Here is a 27,374-nt window from a genome sequence, read left to right on the forward strand (position 1 = left end):
GGCCCTGGAGCTGCGGACTACAGCTCCCAGCCCTTCTCCAAGCCCCTACCGCACAGACTCAGAGCCCCAAGCCCCGAGGAGGTGGCTACATTGTATCCATTGTATCCCTTGGCTGGTGTATTTGTAGGTTTCTCGGGACGTGAAATTGAGAGTGAAAAGCATGGCAGATGAACAAGAAATCATGTGCAAATTGGAAAGCATTAAAGAGATTAGGTAAGTAGCACGAACAGCATTCCCTGCTCCACCCTCCTTGAGATCCCCCTCTCCCCGCCCCAATCCCTCGCTAAAGGAGAGGGCTTTACCTATGGAAAGTATCTATTGTTGGACTACTTGCAGAGGGGATCTGGAAAGGGGCGCATTCGCCACAGGTAAGGTGAGGTTCAGAGAGCGGGGTCTGGGGATATTTGGAACCAAGAGTAGTAGAAACCGAGGGAGAGAATGGAAGGGAGCGCCCTTGCCAGTTGTGACTGAGAAAGCACAGATGGAGACATTAGAGGCTGGTCCCAAGAGAGCTTTATTTTTCCTGGGCTGGGGGTCAGGGTTGGCATTTACAGACGCATTATTTAAAAGTACTTGTTGACTTTAAGGTGTCTTTGGCGTCTTGCTGCTTTGTTGAGATTTTCTTTCCCCGGTCTCCGGTTTAACTTCAGGACCTGGAGCTCAGGAAAGCCTTTGATAGCTGAGTCTACCGCGTCAAAGCTAGTGGCGGCTGCTGGTGGCCAGAGGACTGAGGGTGCAGAGGAATCCTAGCGGGTGGGGACTGGGAGGATGGCGCGCACTGGTTTTCATTTTACTTAGTTGCCACTTTCTTTCTATCCCGCCTCAGTTGGGGGATGGGAGCTATGGGATTGAGGATGGAGTCACCACACTGAGATGACGACAGCCGCTCTGAGAAGCTAGAGGAGAAGGGTGGGTGGCAAAGTGGGAGTTGCGAAAGTCCACCATCCCAGTTACTCCTGGAGCAGCTTTGTCAAGGCGATGATGTTGTCCTTGCTGGGAACATAACTGTGCCTGGTGGGCTGACTGTGTGGGCCAGCATTATGCTTTCTTTTGTCTTCCCTGCACTGCCTTAGCCCCTACTTTGACTTCCACTCTCTGAGGGTGACTTAGGTTGGGTTGTCTCCGTGTTTCTGTGGCGTGGTTTTCAGTGAAAATGGGTGGAGGATGTTAAGTGAGTCTCTTTAAGAAATACGACCATGAGATTTAACCCTGGGAATGCCTAGTGAGATCTGTACATCCTTCTTCCTCTGAAGAAGTTGCATCTCTCCTTCTGCAGGGGAGGGGAAGGAAGAAAATTATTATTTATTGAGATCCTGATGTGCCATACACTCTGACCTACTTTCATTCATTTCTGCAAATCCTCTGATCTTTGTACTCCTCCTTTAGAGCTGGAAAATGGAGGCTCAGAAAATTTGAATATCCCAGAGCCACACAGCTTGAAAATGCCACATTTTGGTTTGTGATATTGGGAATTGAACCCAGATCTTCACATATCCTAAGGCAAGCACTCTACTACAGAACTATATCCCCAGGTCTTTTTATACTTTGAGACAGGGTATTGCTTAGTTGCCCAGGCTGGCCTCAAACTTGGGATCCTTCCGCACCATGCTCCTTGAAAATGCCATATTTTGACAGGAACTAAAGTCTGCCTACAGAGAGGCCCTGTTTTGTCCACTATCTCCCACAGAAGGACTGGGAAGGTGGAGGGAATTTATTTTTCTACAAAAGCATCAGTTGGTAGGGAGGGAGAGTCATTGTTGCAGGAGAATGCTAACTGTCATAACAATGCAGCTAATAAGATGTCTGGGCTTGCAAATGGAAAACCAGGTTGTCTACTCTCACTGGGCTTTAAAAGAAGACTATCTCATCCCCAGAGAAGGACCATACCACAACAAGGACTTTCATCCCCAATGAAAACAGACCACACCCAAGGGAGAACACCTGGGGAGCCATGATTTCTACCCTCAAGTGCTATCTAGGAGGTTTTCCTCTAACCAGTTGGGATGGGATCAACAGAGATTTAGAGAGAAGGCTGAACTCCTGCCACTAACCAGCATTAACAAAGATGATTCACCCTGGAAGTCAAAAGAGACCTAATGGAGAAACTGGACTTCTGTTGAACTTCCATGAAGGGGATATCAGAGGAAGCCTGCTGAGACAAAAGATGTAAGTAAGACCCATATTGTCCAACTTTTAATGAAAAACCACTTACCATACCAACATAGCAACTTGAATGAGAATATTTATGTATTTATTTTGGGAGGGGTGCCAGGGATGGAACTCAGGGGCACCTGACCACTGAGCCACATCCCCAGTCCTATTTTGTATTTTATTTACAGACAGGGTTTCACTGAGTTGCTAGTGCCTCACTTTTGCTGAGGCTGGCTTTGAACTCATGATCCTCCTGCCTCAGCCTCCTGAGCCACTGAGATTACAGGTGTGCACCACTGCTCCTTGTTGAAAAGGGTTTTAAAATATAGATCATAAAAATGTTGCAATATGCAACTACAACATACTTGAAATAAATGATAAAAAAGAAAATTACAACAAATATGTAGAAAGTCTCAACAACAAGAAAATAAAATAAAGAAGCAGCAAAAAATATTAGAATTGAAAAATATAACAAGGCTCTAAAAACTCAATGGGTGGTCTCCATAGCAAGGTTTTGGAGAAGAGAGGAAAAATATTAGCTTAAACATGAAACAATAGAAGTGTCTGCAAGACTATCACAGAAACTTTAACATTGATACCGACAGATTCCCAGTAGGAAAGGAGAAAAGGATTGGTAAAGAACTTGAAGAAAAATGGCTAAAATTTCCAAAATTGTGTGAAATGACTTACAAATTCACAAAGGGGATTAAACACAAATAGAATCAACAAAAAGAAATCCATTCTAAGATGTGCTGTAACCAACCTTCTGAAAAAAAAGAAAAAGGAAAAACTCTTGAAGGGAAGACAGTCTTAAGAGAACCAATACCTTACCTATACCTACAAGAAAAAAAAAATAGAATGACAGATTTCTGATCAGAAACTGATAAGATCCTAGCAGCAAGTGGCATATTTTTCAAGTGTAAAAGAAAAAGAAATGTTAACCCAGAACTTTATGACTAGTGATAATATTTTTTGAATGAAGGCATAATCAAGACATTCTCAGATGAAGGACAATTGGGGGAATTTATCAGCAGATCTATCCTGAAAATGGACAAAAGTTTGCAAAACAGAAAAAAGAAGGAGCCAAGGAAGGAAGAACAAATGCTGTAAGCAAAAACATAGGTAAATATGGCATAATTCCCTTTTTCTTTTCAAATTTCTTAATAATTTTTATGATTGAAAGGTAATTTCAAAATTATCTAATGGGATTTCATGTATGTAGATGAAATATGTATGACATTTATAAATGGGTGCATGAAAAGAAAGAAAAAGGAGAAAAGCTTTCTGTACTTCACTAAGGCTGATAAAATGATGATGTCAGAAGATGGTGATAAATTTTGTATATGTAATGTAGTACTGAGATCATAACACTAAAAACCTATATAAAAAGATGAAAATAAAAACATTAAAAATAAATCTTTGGGGCTGGGGATGTGGCTCAAGCGGTAGAGCCCTCGCCTGGCATGTGTGGGGCACTGGGCTCGATCCTCAGCACCACATAAAAATAAAATAAAAAAAGATATTGTGTCCACCAAAAACTGAAAAATAAATATTAAAAAATTCTCTCTCTCTCTCTTTTAAAAAAAATAAATCTTAATGGGATTCTGAAAAAAGTGTAATTTACTGAAGGAAGGCAGAAGAAAGGAAACTGAGAAACAAAGAAGAGAAAACAAACAATACAAAAATAAAAAGGCGGATTTAGTTTAACATCTCAATAATTATGGTAAATAAAAATAATGTAAATAGACCAATTAAAGTAGAGATTGGCAGAGAGGATTTAAGAAAAACATAATTAATTTTATGATGTCATTTAACCAACTCACTTAAAAAATAAAGATATAAGTAGCTGAGATTAAAAGTATGGGAAAAGATACCATGAAAGAATTAATCAAAAGAAAGCAAAAGTGTTTTACTTATTATCAAAGCAAACAGATACCAGAGGTAAAAAAAAAAAAATCCCAGAGAGAGGTAGGGACACTGCATAATGAAAAAGGGTTAATCAACCAAGGAGATATGAATCCAAAATTATATGTTTCAAAAGTGACTTAAAATAAATTGTTTTGGCAATTTTACATTAACATACAGCATTTAAATCTGGTTTATGAATTTAGAATGCAGAAAGTATTACAAATATACACTTGATGTCCATAGACAAACACATATGAGAGGCAGAAGGAAACAGCAAAGGAAACAGCCAGAAAGAACTAGGAAAAGGAACAAATATTTGCTGAGAACATAATATTTTAAAAGCTCTTTTAAAAGCTCATTTAATCTTCAACCTTCCCAATGGAAATCTGTGCTGAGAATTATTATTCCAATTTTATTCACAAGGAACTGAGATTTACAAGAAATTAGGCAACCAATCTATGGTGACACAGCTATGGAAAAAAGTGTATCCTACTCACATGGCACACATTTTAATGACATTTAATACTCTTACAAATGCTGATAATCTGATTACTCATGGCTCATGGTTCTTCAACTACTCTAAATTATAATTACCATTATCCCAAATTTCTTAATTTATAAGCAAAGCAGCCTGTTTCTGTTAAAAATGGAATATTCTTGGGGCTGAAGCAGTGATAATGATGGCATCACCACCTAAGGAATTCAAACTCAGAGCCTTTCCACACACAGAGACCCAGAAACATACCCAGAACTCACACACACCAATGGCAGAATTTGCATTGGGAACAGCCTCAGGAATGGATTCTTTCATCTAAGCCCATTCCCTGCTCCTGCTCTGACCATGTGCCAAGCCTAGCACAATCCTACTCCAACACTATGCTTCAGACCTCAGGCCTTCTCCATCTATTCCTTGGGCTTTTAAGTTGTAAGGCAGGAGCATGTGGATTTGTGGAGAAGGAAAAAAAAAAGATTTGAAGAAACAGAAGGTGGATTAAAAAGAGGGAAAAGGAGATCAGTAATGAGCCTGAGAAACTGAGTGTAGCCACCATAACTTAAACGAGAGCCTAGACCAGCTTCCCATGCACAAACCAACATTGCATCAACATGTTCATGCCATATATAGTGCATGTTGCACAAATCCATGTACAGATACATACGTATTCATATGCTGCAAGAATTCCTCATTTGAAAAGAAAAATCTCATTTTGGAAGTACATGTTGATCTGTTTAAAATATGCTCCTGGATGTGTGTTTCTGCCCTGGGATGTCCATCTCTTATCTCACTCTAGACATTCTCCTGGGGAAAACTTTTATATTCCCATGATTTTAAATATTGTTTCTTAAATCTCCAGTCTTTATATACCACCATTTTCTAAGCTTCAGCCCTATACATCCCACATCCCACTTGGCTTGACTACCTGGATTTAGCTCAGTATGGCCAACTCTTATTTCTTTATGCTGCCCCAGTGCAATCCAGCTCCTGCCCCTAAAATTGTAAATTAATGCCACCATTCTCTGCACAATAACCTTAGATTGATATTTGAAAGTCAACATTGACTCCTCTGCCTGTTTTCTGACTGGCCTCCAATCATTTAGCAAGTCCTACTGTTTCTACCTTCAACATCTTACTCAAATTCAAGCCCTACTTTCCAACTCCACACTTACTGTCCTATTTCAGGCCTTAATCAGATGGAAATTTGTAATGTTGTATACATTTGGACCTATAAAATTATTTCCATATCCCCAGTCTATCCCCTATATTTAATGCTATCCACATTGCTGTGAGGACTCCCTTGCTAAAGCATGCAGGTCATTTGTTCCTCAAATACCCTACTGTCTTCCCATTGTTCATAGTGGTCTTTTTGAAAATACAGGCCATTGCACATGGTTAGCTTTAAGTCAAAGTAAGTCAGTTGCTTATAGTACTATTAAACTTTATTTTTAAAAATAAGATGGAGATTATCAACATAAGAGTTGGTGGGCATATAATGGGAAAGATTTTGTTATAGTTTTGTGTGTGTGTGTTTGTGTGTGAGGTAATGATGTGAACTTCATTTCTCACTTAGGTCATTTCTTAGTCTTTATCTTTTGGACAAACATTTGTCCATCAGCTTTACCATGGCACTCAAGACTCTGCCCCACAAATCACATCTAGATTCTTCATTTCCACTTACCTGATACTAATCCTTTCCTTCACTCTGTCCTTTAACCATGGAGAAGTTCCTAATTCATGAACTTCCATTCCTCTAGGGTTCTTCCTGTGTAGATGCCTCATTCCACATTCTGAATCTGTAAATCCTACTCATATTTCTGTAAATCCTACTCACATTTCAAGAAATTCCCAGAGAAATGCCACTTCTCTCAAACTTTCTCAAAGTCCCCAGAGCAAATGAATCAGGCTCCCCCAGCCCTGCATGCTCTATGGGAATATTTGTTCTAGCATTCACATTAACCCGTCTTACTTTACAGTTTTGTCATGTGTCTCAGTCCTTTCCTCCCTTCTGTCCTCCTTTTTCCTCCTCAGCCAGTACTCTGGCAGGCTCAGCAGGCTCCTCTGAGAGTGGGCTTCAGAAGTGACACTGGGGCTGTGCCTAGTCAGGAGCAAGGCACAGGACAGCTGGGAGCTCTGGGACTTGGGGATGGGTAAGTTAAGCCAAACAATGCTGACCTCAGCAGAAAGCATGGAAAGGAGTTAGCATTGGTATTGAGCTGTATAAAATCTTCAAGTGGACTACATTATGAAACCTGTTTTCCCACAGCAGCGGTTTTCTCAGATGAGCAAATAAATATTAACCGAAAGAACACTTGTTCCTTAAGCAATGATCTCACATTCCTGGAGGCAGCAGGATAGGCTGACTCAGTGGCATTTACAGAGCACTTATCCTGGGCCAACACAGGACTATGCTAGTCTGTGGAGTTTTGCCACTTTGGATGAATAGCACCTGATCTGAATGATCCTCCAAAGAAAGTCAACAGATCTGATCTATCCCTAGTTCCAGACTCACATATTCCACTGCCCAGTTAACCTAGCACACTGCATGTGACACTGGTATCTCCAACAGGCCCAAGAGAATTCTCAACTCCAGACAAATCATTAGCACAGTAGGATCAAACTTGATCATGATTCGGGTTACACCTGGAGGGCCTTTAAATTATAGATTGCTGGGCCCCAATCCAGGATCTCTGGTTCAGCAACTCTGGGGTGGGGCCTGAGAATTCACATTTCTAACAAGATCCTAGGCAATGCTACTGGTGCTGCTGGAGCAACCATCCTTGGAAAACCACTGCATTCATAAGGCCTGGTGAGTTGCACCTCCACAATATAATCTGGATCTGTCCACTTCTCACCATGTCCTTTACTCATCAGTATACACAGGAAACTCTCCATCCCCTTCCACTAGCCAGTGTCTATTCACTGATCATTCCTTTGTCAAATGCAGTAAGTCCCAGCTCTGCTGCCCTGCTTTTTGAGTGAGCATTGGTGCTGAGTCACCTATGAAGCTGGGTCACAGGTGAACCTGCCAAGTTTGTCCCAGGAATGATGATCCATATCCCTAGCCCCTCTTCTTTCCTCCTCTATGATAGCCAGCAAGGAGTCATTGGGAAGAAAGTAACCAGGTGAATGTTTTTGTCTTGGCTAGTGCTTGGAGAGGCAGTGGCTCAGGAGAAGCTCAGGAATCCCATTTCAGTGTTCAACACAGTTCCATGATGTGTCCTATTTCACCCTAAAATGTGTGGCTGAACTAGGATAAGAATTCACCCTGTTGGCTTGTTTTCATTAACTTTAAATCCATCATATGATGAAAATCCTAGGTGTGATGGAAGGTGATCAGGCTTACAGCACTGTGTCTTTTACTTCTTAAATTTTTAGTCTTAGGTAAGTCACTTTATTCCTTTCAATCTCAAATTCTTAATCTGTACAAATGAAGTTGACCATACTGCTTGTATTGGTATGATGAGAATTAAATTTCTTAGCCTATAAAGTGCCAGCACAGTTGCTAGAACATATTATGCTCCACAAATATAATAGGCATTATTATTAAGTGTTTTTATTAAATTATCTAGCCTTTCTGAAGACTAGATTCCTTTCCAGTTCCTAGCACTAATGGCTTCTTAATAAATTCTAACAAAATAAATGAAATCTTCCCTAAAGTTTACTTCTCCCTTTCAGACCTACTTGTCTTCCTTCTCTGCAGCTATTGATGTTGTAATCAGTTCTCTAGTTTTACCATCTATTTGTTCTCACTTATTATCATTCCAAATGTAATTAATTGTTCCTGTCCACTTATGGCCAAAACAATGTGATAAGTGATATGGATGTTCAAAAGAGAAAGATGGCATGCTGCCAGTCTTTAGAAGTTTCTTGTGTATATAATTATCTTCATTTCAAATTGCAGAGGACCCGAGGATGGTGGCTGTGTAGCTTTTGATAGTTCCTTTCCCATTTGTGGACTTTGTTCATTTTCTCTAGTATGAAGAGGATTTATTTAATTTGTTTCTTTGAAATAATGTTGTGAGGAGCCCCGTGGGTTCCAGGGAGATTCATCTTAGACCACTCTGGTAGAATCAGGTGGGGTGAACTTAAAGTGAGTATAATGACTCTGGGGGTCCCATTTCTACTTCATCCATAATAGTTTTGATTTGTATGTACTATTTATATATTTGTCCTCAATTATTTATTTGAAGTAAGGGGTCTTCTCATCATGAACGCACAGGATCCAGAACAGTGCTTGCTTTATACAGTGTTTGTCTGCTTGACTGATGAAAGTTGTAAAGGAATTGAAACTAGTATTTTTGTGTATCTAAGGAGAAGATGGCATGAAGCTCTCTCTGTAAATCTGAGAATCACAACACTTTGATTCAGATTTAATCATTGCTCAAACTGCCCAGTTGCTTGTCGGAGTAGGGAAGTTTGAGCATAAAATACTATGTTGAAAGAGCATAGGAAATGCAAAGAACCTCAAGGGAAAAATTCTCTCTTTGTTTCTTTTTTTCTTTACATTCTCTCTGTGTTTCTTTTTCTTTCTCTCTTTTTCCTTTTTCTTCTTTCTGTTCCTTGTGTGTATCTCCTTCAGCAGATTTTAGAATTTGTTTGTTTGTTCTGAACATGCCTTTTGAACAAATCACTTATTTTCCTGAAAAACATGAACAGAACAGAAAGAGATTAGATTTTGTGTTCATAAGGAGTTGTGGGTTTAATTCTGCATGCAGGACAAAGCCACTGTGGGTATTTATTGAGTCATAATTTACAAACCACAGAAACTATCTATTTTAAATATCCAATTTAATGATTTTTTAGTAAATGTAAAGAACTGAGAAATCATTCCTAAAATACAGTTTTAGAACATTTCTATCAGTGCTAACTGAGCTCTTTTTGCCTGTGGTTATGGTTCAGTGTTAGAGCACTGGCCTAGCATGTCTGAGACTCTGAGTTCTATCCCCAGTACTACAAACAAGGTAGCAAGGAAAGAGACCTCTTTTGTCTAGCTTCTGAGCCCCAGGAAACAAGTAATGTATTCATGTATATATGGGTTTTTCTTTTGTGAACATTGCATCTGAGCTAAGTTTTACAAATGTGATCATTTGCTCCTCCCTTCAATCACTTAAAATATATAGTTTTTGAGATTTATCCACATTACAGCACATATCAGTAAACTTTTCCTTTTTATTTAGTGACTATAATCTCTATGCACGAATATACTATATTCTGGTTGTTTACTTGCCAGTTGATGAACATTTATTTCCACCTTTTTTGGCCTTTGTGAATAATGTTACTGTGAACATATGTATACAAACCTCTTGTGAAAACATGTTTTCATTTCTCCTATTTATATTTCCATGAGTAAAATTTCTGTTTCATATGACAATTGCATCTATAACTTCTTAATATTCATTTTCATTTTTATTGGTTCTTTTTAATTATACATGACAGTTGAGTCCATTTTGATATAATTATATAATCATGGAATATATCTTTCTTATTCTAATTTGTACCCCTAGTACTTCTCCTTCCCCTTCTCTTTACTTACCCCCTATTCCCTTCTTTCTATCTGTCTTTCTGCCATTTACTCATAGTTATTTTTATTTATTTTTTAAAATGATTTCCTGTGGATATACATGATAGTGATATTCACTGTGGTGTATTCATATATGTACATATATGAATGTCAGATTCATTCCATTGTCTTTCCTTTTCTTATCCTCCCTCCTTTCTCCTTTCTTTCATTCTCCTTTTTAAGATTCCTAAAAAGGTCTTTTCCAAACTTGATTGTCCCAACTTTCATCTCCAAAAGCAGTATATAAGGTTTCTAGTTACTCTGTATTCTCAACAATATGTTTTATTATGTCTAATAAAGACATTATAGCAGGGCTTGGTGCTGCCCACCTGTAATCCTAGCTACCTGGAAGGCTGAGGCAGGAGCATTTCAAGTTTGAGGCTGGCCTCACCAACTCAGTAGTTTCCTAAGCAAGTGAGTAAGAACCTCTCTCAGAATTAAAAAAAAAAAATTAAATGGCTAGGGTTGTTTCTCAGCAGTTCAGGTCCCTGAGAGCAATCCCTAGTACAAGAAAAAATTAAGAAGAAGAAGAAGGAGGAGGGGTTGGGGAGGGAGAGGAAGAGGGAGGGAAGAAGGAGGAGGGGGAGGGGGAGGGGGAGAAGGAGAAGGGGGAGGAGAAGGAGGAAGAGGAGGAGGAGGAGGAAGAAGGAGGAGGAGGCGGCATTATAGCCATTCTAAATTTCTAATGATGTGAAGTAGTATCTCATTGTAGTTTTTTTGTTTTGTTTTTATTTTTTTGTCAATGGACATTTATTTCATTTGTTTATATGTGGTGCTGAGAATTGAACCCAGTGCCTCATACGTGTCAGGCAAGCACTCTACCACTGGGCCACAACCCCAGCCTCATTGTAGTTTTAACTTGCCTTTTTCTAATGACTCATTTTTTTTTTTTAGTTTCTCTTTATGGGTTTATTTGCCACTTCTCAGGAGAATTGTGTATATTAAAAACTTTTGCCCATTTTTCAGTAGAATTATTTGTTTACTGATTGTGAGTTTTGAGTATTTTTTATATTATATGGATACAGGTCCCTCATCAGTCATTTGCTTTGGAAAGATATTCTCCCAAACGTTGACTTGACTTTTCATTTGCTTAACAGTGTCTTTTGAATTGTTGAAGGTTTTAATGTTAGAAAATAAATCTAATTCATTAATATTTTACCTTTGAATTGTTATGTGCCGTATAAAATGGTTCTTTGCCTAACCCTTAGTCACATTTTCTCCTATGTTTTCTTCTTGAAAATTCCACACTAAGATTGGTCGGTCGGTCTGTCTCTCTCTCTCTCTCTCTGTATGTGTGTGTGTGCATGCACACACACTTTGAAGTGCTTTGAAGTATTTTTTTTTTCATAAACATGTTCAGTTGTTTCAGGACCATTTGTTCAAAAGACTATCCCTTTCTCTACAGGATTGCCTTTGTACTGTTGTCAAAAATCAGTCATCTACATATATGTGGGGTTATTTCTGAATTATTTGTATTCTCCATTGATCTACTTGTCAGTCTTTCTTGCCAATACTTAGCTGTTTTGATTACTGTTCCTTAATAATGATTCCTGAATTCAGATAGTAAATATTTTCCAACTTTGTTATAATTTTTAAGTGTTAATTTTGGTTATTTTAGGCCCTTTGTATTACTGTATGAATTTTAGAATCTACTTATCAAATTCTGTAGAAAATATACTGTGATTTTAATAGGATTTCATTGTATCTATATAATAATATGTTGAATTTTGTCAGTGTGAAACCAAATAGGGTCCCATTTCTATTCCAGCATCTAATCCAAGTTACCACATTACATTTTTGTGAATCCATTTTTATATCTTTTTTGGCTTATTGTATTTTAGTGGTTGCTTTATATTTTATAGTATGTGTACTTATCCTAGTTTACCTGCAACTGAGCTTATTTTACTGTAAATTCAGTGTAAGAAACTCAGCAACAGGGCTGGGATTGTGGCTTAGCGGTAGAGCACTTCCCTCGCAGGGGCGGGACCCGGGTTCAATCCTCAGCACCACATAAAGATAAAGGCATTGTGTTGTGTCCATCTACACCTAAAAATAAACATTTTTTTTGAAAAGAAACTCAACAACATTGAAACATATTTTTCCCATTCTGCAATCATGCAGATTGTTACACTTTCTTGTTTAAACACTTAATTGTCATTTTTTGCAGTTTTATCATATTTTCTCTGAAGTAACCATTTTCATTGTTCTTTGTTCTTTTGAATAGATAACATTTTCCCCTCTGCTATAAGTTTGCTTCTGCTTGAAGGACTTCCTTTAACATTTCTTCAAGTCCAGATTTGCTGATGATGTAGCATTTTAGCCTTTCTGCATCTGAAAGTTTCTCATTTTACCATTGCTTTTCAAATTTATTTTCACTGGAAAAAATAATTTTATATTGTCAGGGACTGTGTAAATAGAAATGATGCTGGGAAAATTGGTATCCATATGTAGATGAATGAAACTAGATCCCTATCTCTCACCCTGCACAAAAGCCAACTCAGAGGATCAGAAAACTTAAGAAGTAGACCAGAAACTTTGCACTGCTAGAAGAAAGGAGGTTCAACACACCAACATATTGGTGCAGGCACAAACTTCCTTAACAAGACTCCTAAAGCACAAGAAATAAAACCTAGTATCAACAAGTGGACTGCATCAAATTAAAAAGTTTCTGCACATAAAAGTAATCAATTAAGCACATAAAAAGAGAGCCTGCAGAATGGGAGAAAATCTTTTCCAGCTGCTCTTCAATAGGGGGTTAATATCCAGAATATATAAAGAACTTACAAACTTAACACCAAAAGAAAAAAATAACCTAATTAATAAATGAGCAAGAAACTGAAAAAACACTTCTCAAAAGAAGAAACACAAATAGGCAACACATATATAAAAAAGTGTTCAACATCCCTAGCAATCAGGGAAATGTAAATCAAAACTACACTGAGATTTTTCCAGTAAGAATGATACTTATCAATAATACAAATAATAATAGATGCTGTCAAGGATGCAGAGAAAAGGTACACTTGTACATTGCTGGTAGGACTGCAAATTAGTACAACCACTTTGGAAAGCAGTATGGAGATTCCTCAAAAGACTAGGAATGAAACCACCATGTGAGCTAGCTCTCCAACTCCTATTTATCCAAAAGAAGTAAAATCAGCCTGTGATACACTCACATTGGTATTTATAGCAGTGTAACTCATAATAGCCAAGTTATGGGAACAAACTAGGTGCCATTCAAAAGATGAATGGATAAAGAAAATGTGATTTTATACACAATGGAGATATACTCAGCCATAAAGAAAAAATGAATTATGGCATTTGCAGGTAAATGGATGGAACTGGAGAATATCATGCTAAGTGAAATAAGCCAGACTCAGTCAAGGGTTGAATGTTTATTCTCATGTAGAAGCTAGACCAAAATAAGGGAGAAAAAGAGGGTGTGGGAATCTATGAAAATAGAAGGGAAATGAGTATAGCAGAGGAAAGGGATTGAAGGGGAAGCAGAGGGGATGGAAAGAGAGGATCTTTGGAATGAATTTGAGCAAACTATGTTATATACATATATGAATATATCACAGTGAATTTCACATTTATGTATATCTATAAAGAACTAATTTTTAAAAAGTATAAATGAGTAGAAGAAAGTCCAGTATAGTAGAAGGGGGAGAGGGGAGGGAAGTAGGAAGTCGTAGGGACTGAAGTGGAGCAGATTATATTCTAAGCATGTATGATATGTCAGAATGAACCCCATTATTATGTATAACTATAATATGCTAATATACATAATACACTATTATGTATAACTATAATATACCATTGTCATGTTGCTTCAATCATTCTTTTTTCCTCTGTATGTGATATGCTTTTTTTTCTTCTTCTGGCTTATTTTAAGTCTTATTCTTTGTCACTGGTTTAAGTGACTTGATTGTTATATAAGTTTGTGTAGTTTTTTTAAATGTTTCCCATGCTTGCCACTTATTGAACTTATTTTATCAAATTCTGAACATTTTTGCAATTAATTTTTCATATATATAGAGCCCTCCTTCTTGATCTGCATTTTCCTATATACATTTTATTTTATCTTTATTTTATTTTATTTTGGTAAAAGCACTGAATATGAGATCTACCTCTTAACTAATATTTATATTTGGTGAATTAAGGAATAGATTAATATATACTATAGACACATTATTCAAAGAAAAAAGTGGGAATATGTACTGATACAAGGTAAAGTAACCTTCATATAAAAGAAAATTACTAGGTAGAGAGAGGGACATTACATAATAACAAAAGTGGCAATCCTCCAAGAAGACACATCAATCCTAAATATGCATATATCAAACAACAGGTCTGTAAACTATGTGAATTAAAGGTTGATAGAACTTATTTTAGTCAGCTTTGCATCAATGTGATCAAAATACCCAATAAGAAAAACTTAGTGGGGGCAAATGTTTATTTTGGTAGTTCCAGAGTTCCAATCCATGGTGGGCCAATTCCATTGCTCTGGGCCTAAAGTGGGGCAGCACATCTTGGCAGAAGGGCTTGGTGGAGGACTTCTCCTTTAATGGCAGTGAGTAAGGAGAGAGAGAAGGAGGAAATGGCCTCAGGGAAGATGGACCCCTCCTGGGCACACTGCCACTTATTCCAGCCACACCCTACTGGCCTAACAGCCTAACTTTACCATTCAGTAAGTCTTGTCAAACTAGGATAGCCTAATTAGGTCACAGCTCTCATAATCCAATCATTTTATTTCTGAATATTTCTGCACTACCATAGGATCTTTGGGGGGGGGGGGCACCTCATATCCAAACCATCAAAGAACTAAAAGAAGAATTAGATATATAATTATACTTGGAGTCTTCTACACACCTCTATCAACATTTGATAGAACTGCCAGAAACCAGCCATAATATGGAACTCCAAATCACCATCAACCAACAGGATCTAATTGACATTTGTAGAACACTTCACTTAACCACAATAGAATGCACATTCTTTTAAAATGCCCATATACAATACACCAAAATAGATCATAGCTTGGGATATAAAACCCAACAAACTTAATAGAATTGAAATATAGGATGTTCTCTGACATTAATGAAATCAAACTAGAATCCAATAAATCATAGAAAAATACCAGGAAAGTTGACATGCATTTGGATTCTAAGCCACATACATCGAAATAATATACATTACAAAGACAAAGACTCAGGAAAAAATAAAAACACTTTGAACTGAGTGAAACTGAAAATACATCAAAATTTGTGGGATACAGAAAAAACATTAGGGAAAGGGAAGTTTGTAATACTAAATGCTTACGTTAGAACAGAGGAAATTCCTTAAATTGATAATCTAAGCTCCCACCTCTACAGACTGAAAAAGAAGAGAAAAATAAGACCAAGGCAAGCAGAAAAAAGTACATAAAGAATCAAAATCAATGAAATTGAAAACATAAAAATAAAAGAAATCAATGAAACAAAATCTTAGAAATCCAAAAACCTGTTGCAACACTAACAAAGAAAAAAGAAGATATAAATTTTGATATCAAGAATGAAGCAGAGGGTTATCCGTACAGATCCCACAGACAACAAATGATAACAACTATGAACAGCTGTGTATATGTAAATTGCATAACATATATAATTTGAACCAATTCTTAAAAACACAAACTATCACTATTAACCTCCCATGAAATACAGGCATACCTTAGTGATATTGTGGTTTCAGTTCCAGACCATTATAATAAAACAAATCTCAAGATAGAGTCACACATATTTTGGTTTCTGAGTGAATATAAAAATGACATTTACTCTATAATGTAATCTATCAAGTATACAATAATACTGTTCCTACAGAAACAATGTATGTGACTTAGTTAAAATTACTTTATTAGTAAAAATACTAATTATAATCCAAGCCTTCATTGAATAGTAATCTCTGCTGGTTACCTCAATGCTAATGGTTGCTAACTTTTCAGGATGGTGGTTGCTGAAGGTTGGGATGGCGAAGGTAATTTCTTAAAATAAGACAGCAATGAAGTTTGCCAAACTGTTTGATTCTTATACTCATGAAACACTTCTGTGTAGTATGTGATGCTCTTTCATAGCATTTTGCCAACACTAGAACTTCTTTCAAAATTGGAGTCTATCCTTTCAACCCATGTTGCCATGTTGCTGCTTTATCAAAAAGTTTATGTAATATTCTAAATCTTTTCTTGCCATTTTAGTAAGGTTCAGGGTATCTTCACCAGGCATAAATTCTATCACAAGAAATTACTTTTTTTTGCTCATTCATAAAAAGCAATTCCTTATCTAGTTAATTTTTATCATGGGATTGTAGCAATTTTAGCCATATCTTCAGGTTCCATTTCTAATTGTAATTATCTTGCTATTTAACTACATCTGCACTTACTTCGTTCATTGAAGCCTTGAACTCCTCAAAATCATCTATGAGGGTTGGTATTAATTTTTTCCAAACTCCTGTTAATGTTAATACTTTGCCCTCCTTCCATGAATCCTAAATGTTCTTAATGACATCTAAAATGGTGAATCTTTCCCAGCAGATTTTTAATTTACATAGCTAATATCTATCAGAGGAATTGCTATCAATGGCAGCTATGGCCTTTTGAAATGTATTTTTTAAATAACTTTATTTTTTTTATGTAGTGCTTTGGATCGAACCCAGTGCCTCACACATGCTAGGCAAGTGCTCTGCCACCAAGCCACAGCCCTGGCCCTTGAAATGTATTTCTTATATAGTGAGACATAAATGTTGAAATTACTCCTTGATTTATAGAATGCACAATAGATGCTGCATTATCAGGCATGAAAACAACATTAATTTCCTTGTACATCTCTGTCAGGCTCTTGGGTAAAAGGATGCCTTGTCAATAAGCAATAACATTTTGAAATATTTTTTCTGAACAATAGTTCTCAATAATAAGCTTACAATAGTAATATTGTTGTAAACAGACATACTGTAATCCAGTCTTTGCTATTCATTTATAGAGCACAGGAAGAAAAAAATGTAATATAATTCTTAAGAGACCTAGGATATGTGTAATATTAAACAAGTATTGATTTTCACTTAGAGTCACTAGCTGCATTAGTCCATAGCAAGAGTTAAACTGTTCTTTGAAATGGACATTGACTTCCCTCTAGCTATCAAGTTTTAAAAGGTGTTTTCTTTCAAGTAAAGTCTATTTCATTTACACGGAAATATGGCCCCTTTCATCGGTTTTCTTTAATCTCCTGAATTACTTGTGCAGCTTCTACATTGACACTTGATTATTTGTCTCACACTGTTGTTATGGAAATGACTTCTTTCTTTAAACCATGAACCCACTTCTGCTAGATTCATATTTTTCTTCTGCAACTTCTTACCTTTCTCAGACTTCAGAGAATGGAAAAGAGTTAGGAATTTGCTTTGAATTAGGCTTTGACTTAAGGAAATGTCGTGATTGGTTCAATTGTCTAACCCTACCACTAAAATTTTCTCCATATCATCAGGAAGGCAGTTTCACCATTTTTGTTTATCAGTTATGTGGTCCACTGGAGTAGCAGTTGAAATATCCTTCAAAAACTTCCTTTGTATTTTCAACTTGGCTAACCATTTGTCACAGAGGCCTAACATTGTCCTATCTTGGTTTAATCATTTCTAGCTTTGTATTTAAAAATTAGAGATATTTGACACTTCCTTTCACTTGATCACTTAGAAGGCCTTGTAGGATCATAGATATATTAATTGGCCAAATTTCAGTATTGTTATAGCTCAAGGAATAGGAAGAGAGAGATGGGAAAATAACTGGTTGGTGGAGCAATCAGAAATATTCAACATTTATTGATTAAGTTTGCCATCTTTTATTTCTGTACTTTGTGGTACCCCAAAACAATTACAATGATTACTGGTCACAATTCACCATAAAACATATAATAATAATAAAAACCTTTGAAATGCTGCAAAAAATATGAAAATGTGACACAGAGACATTCAGAAGTGAGCATATGCTATTTTAAAAACTTATGCCAATAAGCTTGCTTGATGCAGGGTTCCCAAAAACCTTCAATTTGTTTTAAAAAATGTAATTTCTGTGAAGCACAATAAAATTAAATAATAATTTGAATAACCCTATGTAACTATTTAGGAAATTCAATATGTAATTTAACAACTCTCAAAAATGGAATCTCTGGGTCCAGATGGTTTCACTGGAGAATCCTTCCAAACATTTTAAAAAGAATTAACACCAATGTTTCACAGTCTCTTCCAGAAATTAGCAGTGTAAAGAAAACTTTCCATTTTATCTTCTAAAGTTCTTATTACCCTGATATCAACTCCAGGCAAAAACAGTCTAAGAAAAGAAAGTTACAGTTTCATATCCATAATGAATATAGATGCAAATATATTTATCAAAATATTAGTAAATATAATTAACAATGTATAGAAAGAATTTTACATTGTTAAAAACTTGGGTTTATTCTAGAGATGCAAAACCAGTTATTTATTCAAAAATCAGTGTCACTTATGGTACCAGGGTTAAAGAAGGAAATTTGCATTATCATGTCAATTGATAAAATTAAAACACTCAAGACCAGCACAATTCACAATAGCTAAACTGTGACACCAACCTAGATGCCCTTCAATAGTTGCATGGATTTAAAAAAAAAGTGGTATATATACACAATGGAATATTACTCAGCAATAAAAGAGAATAAAATCATGGCATTTGCATGTAAATGGATGGAGTTAGAGAAGATAATGCTAAGTGAAGTGAGCCAATCCCCAAAAACCAAATGCTGAATGTTTTCTTTGATGTAAGGAGTCTGATTCATAGTGGGGTAGGGAGAGGGAGTGTAGGAGGAATAGATGAACGCTAGATAGGGCAGAGGGGTTAGAGGGAAAGGAAGGGGGCAGGGGATTAGAAATGATGGTGGAACGTGATGATGATTATTATCCAAAGTACATGTATGAAGACAAGAATTGGTGTGAATATATTTTGTATACAACCAGAAAAAGTAATTTGATAGGACTTTCAACATTAAATCAAGGAAAATTAAAAAAAAAAAAAACACAAGAGAATTCTGCACATATTTATGATAAAATATTTTGGAGAACTAGGAATGGAGGGGAACTTCTTCAAATTAATGACTTTTACAATTTGACATTATTGACTTCAACAAACATCTACCCACATTTGTTGCCATCTTAATTGAATTAATTATAAATTAGGAAGGCTTGGCTTGGCTCCATAAAATATCTTTGTATTGACATTGTAAGGTTGCTTATGCTAATGATTGCTATTTTGATCTTAGTAATTAGTAATATAGCTAAATAATCATACTGGTACATGTACCTACATTCATGTGCATGTGTGTACACACACATACACACAAACACACTCTATGCGCTGTAAGGTCTTTATAACAAAGTCCAAATCACTGTGGTGAAGAAGATAACCATGGCAGAAGAGTTGGGCAGAATGGGGAGAGAAGAGTATTAGCATTTATTGCCTGCGTACTGTATGCTACATAATATATTTGGGAAATTTACATGTGTTAGCTCATGTAATCCTCTCCACATAATCTGTAATGTGGGTGTTATTAGTGAGGAAGTCAAGGCTGAGAGAAGCAAGGTATGATGATTAGATAATGTCACTTTGCTGCTGTTTAAAATTCTAAGATTTCTCTACCTCTGAGGAACAAAGGCCTAATTCATGCCAGTTTCTAAGCTGTGTTTTGACCTGTGCCATTCTCCACAGTTTCATCTAGGTCCCTCTTCTTTTTGTAGTACATAATCGAGCCATAATGGTCTTTGTTTAGTTTTTTTTTAATATGTCATATTTTTCTGCTCTAGGGCTACTACTGTTCATGCCATTCTCTCTGTCTGGATTACTCTCCACTGTGTCAGCCTGTACTCCATTCTTCAGGACTTAGTTTAGATATCACATCCTTGGGTTCTCAGGGAACCTTTTCCTGACTGCACCCTTGACTCTACAGTATCCCTCAGACTGCGTTAGTCCTCTTTGTTGTGTTCTTCTATTATATTGTTCATCTCTTCCCTGTTATTCTTCATATGGTTTTACATATAACCATATGTTCACGGTTGATTTTCCTCATTAGATGAAGCTCCTGGTTCATATATTGTTCTGTTCTGTGCTCAATTCCTAGCAACTAGTACAGTGCCTGTCATATGATAGGCGTTCAATAAATATTTGGTTAATGAATATACACATAAACTTTCTAGTGTTGGTACATAGTAAGTATGCTAGATAGTTAAGCTTTAATCATAGTTGTTGTTAATATCCAATAGCAAATAGCTTGTCAAAGGCAGAACAGGTATTTATACCCAGGTTTAAGTCTCCTTTCACAATATGACTCTGTCTGCAGAAATAGGTTATTGGCCCAACACTGTCTTTATTGGCTATATGAATTCGGGTAAGAAATGATACAAGTCTGAATATCAGTTTTCCATCTGTAAAGATGTGGTAGGAGTAAGCAAAATTAGATAGGAGAGGATCTAAATAAATAAATAATTAACCAATACAAATCAGTAACAATCTTCTGCAAGACAGTTGAGCAGTTATACCAAAAACCCTTGGTATGTTTATGCACTTCAGCCTGGTACCCTCAGTCAAAGTCAGTGTGTAGAAGTGAGTTGTATGTAGATTTTGATGTCAGAGAGCCCTACATTCAAATTCCAACACACAATTTAGTAACTGTGTGGTCCTAGACAAGTTACTATTCTGAACCTCAATTTTCTTCTCTACAAATGGGATAATATTCCTTTCTAAAGTAAAAACAAAATAATAACACAAAAAGAAAAAAATGGAGCATAGAAAGAAAAACTCCCATTATTCTATGTACCTAACACTGTTCTTTGTGTGGTTCTGTGTACTTGAGGGGCACTTGTTGAAGGAGACAAGAGACTCAGGCAGTGCTGAAAAAGGAGAAAGGGACTGCAGACAGAAGCTGGCTGACATCAGAGACCTGAGGCCAGGGCATGGTGCTGGAGTATCCATGAGATACTCTGGAACAGAGGTGAAAGCCAGCTATTGAGGCAGAAGAGATGCCAAATATGTGAAATGGCTAATGGCTAGGCAGGTCCTGAGAACCAGGGAATAGGAGGCCAGTGGGAGGATAACAACATGGCTTAGTTGGTCCTCCTTTCAAAATGTGTAGCCCTCTCATGTAAGCAGGCTTTGAATGATTTGAAAGGCCCTTGAAACTACATCCTTCCAGTTTCTTTTCTTGTTTAATCACATGAAAATTTATTTTGAAATTGTAACCTTAGGGTAGTGTAATGACTACCATATTCTAATTTTGCTGATAGGCCAGAAAATACATCTCAATGTATTAACTTTTTGCTTGTTTGAATTACTTCCTTAGGATAAATTTCCAGGTATGGGATTGAGCCAGAGGGTATACAATTGAGATTTAGCAACCATAACCAGATTTTGGGTTTTTCTTTCCTTTTCTTTTCTTTCATGTTTGAAACCCACTGAGCTTTTATTTTGAAAGAAAGCATATCCTGCATTGGGGGTAGGGGTAGGGTGGCTTGCAGTTGGTTCCTCATGGAGAGAGGGACATTTGGAAAGATGACTTACAGAAAGCCCTGCCTCAGGACCTAACTCTGTCCTCCATCTCCATTTTCCTTCCTTCTTTTGATGGCCTATTTAATGCTTTGGGGGGATTTCAGAAACAAGACCCTGCAGATGGAAAAGATCAAGGCCCGTTTGAAGGCTGAGTTTGAGGCACTTGAATCAGAGGAGAGGCACCTGAAAGAATACAAGCAGGAGATGGACCTCCTGTTACAGGAGAAGATGGCTCATGTGGAGGAACTCAGACTGATCCATGCTGACATCAATGTGGTATGTGGTTGGCTGCCTGGAGCCTACCTCTGGGCCCATTAAGGAAGAGGCATTAGTGATTATTGTGGCCTCTTTTTAGATATGGCTGTGGCCACTCTGGGGGAACAATCATCAGGCTATGATGAGGTGGAAGAATCCATGATTTTTGAGATGAGTACAGGGTTTGTTATTGACTGACTCTGTTACTGGACAAGTCTCATCTCTCTGTCTCAATTTTTCTCTGCACTATGGGAAGAACTCCATAATCTCCAAAGGCTCTTTCAGCTCTGATGTGCTCTTGTTTTGGGAGTCTTAAGAGTTAATACCTATCCTTTTTAAAAAGTACAGTAGTCACCTGCCTCTGGAGTACAGCTCAAGGTGCTCCAAAGCTTCCAACCAGACCAAATAAATAAAGTTTGCCTGCCTACTAAGGTGGGGCTCCCTCATTAGAGTGTCTTCCCTGGAGACTCTTTGGAAATTGGAAAGTTAACTACTAAAGTGATAAGCTTCTCTCTCTTTTGAAATTATTCATGCAGAATTAGGGATGGTGTACTGCTGATTCCTTCACTAGGAAGAAAGTTGGAGGTACTGATCTATAAGGTCCTTTGCAATTCTTAGAGCCTATGACAATAATTACTTTTTAAAAATTGACATTTGAAGGAGCTAAATTTCTGCTTTTGGGAAACACATTTATGTAGCAATACTTATTTCCTCCTGCTGTCAGGCCTTGGATCTTAAAAGAAATATAAATGAGGTAGGCACTTGGAATTTTCTGTGTCAAAGATCACAGGATTCTGGATCTCATGAGGAATTGACAGTTTTTCTGCCAGCTAATCAAGGATACAGAGCCAGTGAAATGAATAAGATATTTTCCTGAGAGGGTCTGCAAATCTAGAACAGTGGATCTCAGTCTTGAGCATCAGAGTCACCTGGAGGGCCTGTTAAAACACATATTGTTGAACTCCACCCCGTAGTTTCTAGTTCCATATATTTATGTTGCAGCCTGAGAATTTGCATTCATGAGTTTCTGAATTATACTAATGCTAACCATTAGTATAATTGATCTAGAGAGATCAGTAAATGAGAACCATTGATCTAGAGACTTTTCTAGAAAAAGATCATTGGTCTTGGAGACAGAAGCCCCGAAATTTTATGTAGACTTTGTCTTAAGAAGTATTTCCCTAAGAGAAGTCCATTCTTCTCTCTAAGGCTCAGTTCTCTGACCTGCAAAATGGTGGTAGGGTGAACTAAAATAGACTCTAAAGCCATCTAGCTCTGAAATGATATGTTTGAGCAATAACTATCATTTATTGAGCCTTTGTTCTTCTAGCCCCTGTGTTGAGTGCTTTGTATGAATTTGATCATTGAATCTTCACCAAGATTACATGACATGTTCACTATTAAACTATCACCATCATAGAGATGAAGAAACTGAGGCTTGACCATTCATTGTAAAAAGTATGTGACTGGCTCTAGAGTCTGTGCTACTATCCACTCAGTTTTAAAGTGTCTGTGAGAATTTGGTATTTTTTTTTCTCTGTGCCTATACTGTTCTGCTTTGCAGATGGAAAACACTATCAAACAATCTGAGAATGACCTAAACAAGCTGCTAGAGTCTACCCGGCGCCTGCATGATGAATATAAGCCACTGAAGGAGCATGTGGATGCCCTACGCATGACTCTGGGCCTGCAGAGACTCCCTGACTTGTGTGAAGAGGAGGAGAAGCTCTCCTTGGAGTAAGCTGCCTGCCCTTGTCCCTACAACATAGCACATAAGAACATACACACTCACATAGGCACAAAAATCTGGCCTGAAAGTCAGGATACTGAGCCTGGGTTTGTCAGTGGCCGATTCATTTTATGATTTTGAACAAGTCTCTGTGGTGGGCTCTTATACCTGAAGAAGGATGATTAGACTAGAATTACTAGATGACTTTTAAAATTGTTTGTGTGATTTTGACAATACAGGACTTTTCTTTTTTTAATATTTTATTTTTTTAGTTGTAGGTGTACACAAATACCTTTATTTTATTTATTTATTTTTATGTGGTGCTGAGGATCGAACCTAGGGCCTCACACGTGCTAGGCAAGCAGCTCTACCACTGAGCCACAACCCCAGCCCGACAATACAGGACTTTTCTGTGACTCTTAAGGGGTTACTTTCTAAGTCAGGGTCTAGAAGGGGTGTTCATAAATCTTTGAAAACACAAAAGGCTTAATTTTCCTGGTCCAGGGACTAGCTTGGGGACTTCATCTCAAAATCTAAGAGTTGGAGAAATAGGCTTGCCTTAAAGGGAGACAGAGTTCAGCCCAGTCAAAGGAAGCATAAACATAGAGCAGATTGTCTGTGGAAGTTGTGAGCTTCCTATTCTTACAAGTCCATAAACATAGACCTGGGGACACTTAATAAGAATTCTTAAAATGATCATGGGATGGAGAATAGAAGTAAATATTCTTTAATAACCTTGCTATCCCTGAGATTTCTTGATCATCTGAGTCTGTCAGAGCCAAGCAGCAGAAGGGTTACCATTCCTAACAGACAATAAGCCTGGTACCCAGGGAAAATACCTTTGTGCAAAGGAAGGTACAGGAACTTTCTAGAGTAAGCCACAGTCCAACTCTTGGTTCTGTGCCATGGAGTATTTAGGAGGGGCAAGGTTCTCCTTTGCGTTCAGAATAATCCAGCCAATGTTTCTCATCTCCAAAGTTACTTTGAGAAGCAGAAAGCAGAATGGCAGACAGAGCCTCAGGAGCCCCCCATCCCTGAGTCCCTAGCCGCTGCAGCTGCTGCTGCCCAACAACTTCAAGTGGCTAGGAAGCAGGACACTCGGCAGACGGCTACCTTCAGGCAACAGCCTCCACCTATGAAGGTGAGTGAGCTAGAGAGGGGCTTTGGAGGATGCAAAATATCTTCCTATGGAAGGATGTGGAATGCTGAGTCTGGAACTTTGGTCTAATTTATTTTGGGTCTTTCTTAAGCAGCCTTTGCTTGGCACACACACAAAGAGTTGTTCTGTTGGCCCCACTGGTTTGTTCCTCATCTCAGAGGGAACAGAATGCAGGGAGGTTTTCAGGCTTTTGCTGAAGTACAACTTTCTAAATTTAGAAGTATAACTTTTACACAAATATATAGTGAGCATGTGTTATTAAATGTGGGAGCCAACAGAATTACAAAACAGCTTCCAAGAGCATTTGAGAAACATATATTTATATAATCAACAAAAGAAAGGGATGCTGACATAAATTTGCCAAGTTAGATACAGAACTGGTTCATATTCTACAGGGAAATAAATCTATGATCTTTATGGTTACCTTTTCTTTTGAAAAGACTAATTTGCATCTCTATTGGGAAAATCCATTTGCAGTTTATCAGGGTAACATCTCAGAATCTGATCAACAGTAAACAGTCAACCAAAGAAACATTTTCCTAGAGTAGAGGCCAGCGAACTATAGCCTATGGTCCAAATCTGAACTGCTACCTGCTTTTTAAAATGAATTATGGGCACACATTTTTTATGTATTGTCTATAGTTTCTTTAATGTAAAACAGTTGAGTTTTCGTTTTAACTGAGACCATATAATGAAAAAGTCTAAAATATTTAATGATCTGGCCTTTACTGAAAATTTTTGCTAAATCCTAATCTAGGAAATTAAATAATCCTTGAACGGACCTGTTAACAGTGTTCTAGTATAATGCTGAATGAACATGTAGTCCTCATTTTGCCTCATTTCCACATTTTGCAGACATTTTTTCAGCATCCCTTTTAATCTGATCACTCTAATCCTTCACTCTCATCTTCTATTGTCTCTAAGAACACTGATCTCTACTTGGATCTTAATGATTACTATTATCTTCTGATGGGAAATCATGATTGCTTTCTGGGCCTCTGGGTATTAGAAGTCTGAGCCATAGCCTAGAAAAATCTGACCACTAATTTTTCTTTGTCCTGTGCTCCCTCACCAGGCCTGCTTGTCATGTCATCAGCAAATTCACCGGAATGCACCTATATGCCCTCTGTGCAAAGCCAAGAGTCGGTCCCGAAACCCTAAAAAGCCTAAGCGAAAACAGGATGAATGAAGAGAGGGAAAACATGTGAAGCTGTGCTGATCATAACCCCTCCCTTTGGCCAGAGTGATAGATGTCCTGATGTGAAAACACCTTTCCCCACCCCCACTGTCTCCTATTTAATGTGACAGAAGCACAACCCCTCTCTCACTTTACTTATTTCTTTTTGCTCTTGGCATTTCTGGTTTAGGAAGAGATGTGGTTCAGGTGCTAATGAATGTGTCTCATGATCCCTTCTCTCCCACCCACATTTACACTGCTGCCCTTATTTGGAGCTAAGGGGAGGGCAAGGAGCCCAGATGTAATTCTCTGTCTCATGTGCCTGAGGCCTGGAATCTGAGGAGATGTAGGTTCTGCGGGCTGGGGTAGGCCTGTATTTTGTTTCAGGAAAATGCACCAGTCTTTCTCTTCCCTGTACTTTTTTACCTTAGGTTTTGAAGGGACAATAGTCTTCTTGCTGGGCTTCCTAACAGGCTATATGCATATATCCTACCCTCATCTTTAAGGCCTAGAGGTAGATTGGACAAGCCTTCCTTTATATATTCATTTGTGAGGCCTAGCTGTTATTCTATAGCTCGTCCCACTCACTTATATATACTAAATATCTCAGGTACCAGGCCATGTCTGGGTATCCTGAGATCTATGGGTCTTTCCTCCATACCTCCAGTCTTTGAAAATCAGTAGACATTTGCCACAGTGAATTTAGGGAGCCATACCTACTCTATAAGTCTTACTTAACTCACTGCTTAAAACACTGGGGCCGAGGCCTCTGCTATAGATGCTGCCTTAGGCTGAGGAACCCCAGGTTGACATTTAGATTGGCTTCTGTTCAAAACTATTACTCTGGCACCAGTTTGATGGTGTTTCATTGAGAGGAGAGGAGTGGATTTAGATTCAGTTGAGTGTCAATCACTTTACACATGCACATTGGTAGGGCTTCCCTTCCATTCATCTCTTCCTCTCCTGGATCTGTCTACTTCCATAAAGCAGCCTCAGCTCAGGACAGCTTCTAGCCACCCTTTTCCTGTGGACTGTATGGGTGGCCTTTCTTCCTAAAAGAAATGGCATTGAGCTCCCAAGCCCCACATCTCTTCTCTCCACAAAAGCTATGTCTCCTTGTTAAGTCACTCTTGGATTTAATGAAGGCAGCTGGGGGCTGGCTAACTGAAAAAAGTTTTAGCCTCCGGTCTCAGTCCCTGGCTATGGAGGGGGAATATTTTTCCTTCTTTCCTTAACTGTAGTTTTCTTGCCACAGTGTATGTGTTAATAATATAAAACTTTCCTCTACTCTTTGAAAGTAAGAGTGTTGTCGTACAAATTCTTTTAAATAAACATTCGTTCATTGGAGTAAA

General features: G+C 37.7%; 1 protein-coding gene across 4 annotated transcripts; it reads left to right on the forward strand.

Annotated features, from left to right (window-relative positions):
* Zc4h2 (zinc finger C4H2-type containing) lies at positions 1-27,374 on the forward strand. 4 transcript variants are annotated; one of them, XM_071606863.1, is made up of 6 exons: positions 1-213; positions 1,875-2,166; positions 21,807-21,978; positions 23,522-23,694; positions 24,665-24,827; positions 25,921-27,374. In XM_071606863.1, the coding sequence occupies exons 2-6, from the start codon at positions 2,066-2,068 to the stop codon at positions 26,032-26,034; spliced, it is 723 nt and encodes a 240-aa protein (XP_071462964.1). In that variant the 5' UTR covers positions 1-213; positions 1,875-2,065; the 3' UTR covers positions 26,035-27,374. The 4 variants fall into 4 exon arrangements, with proteins under 4 accessions (XP_071462964.1, XP_027791669.1, XP_027791670.1 ...); XM_071606864.1 differs by lacking the exon at positions 1-213 and adding an exon at positions 3,134-3,273 and having other exon boundaries at positions 2,087-2,166; XM_027935868.3 differs by lacking the exon at positions 1,875-2,166.

Source organism: Marmota flaviventris, chromosome X, assembly GCF_047511675.1.
Source record: "Marmota flaviventris isolate mMarFla1 chromosome X, mMarFla1.hap1, whole genome shotgun sequence".
In the NCBI taxonomy this organism is placed as follows: domain Eukaryota; kingdom Metazoa; phylum Chordata; class Mammalia; order Rodentia; family Sciuridae; genus Marmota; species Marmota flaviventris.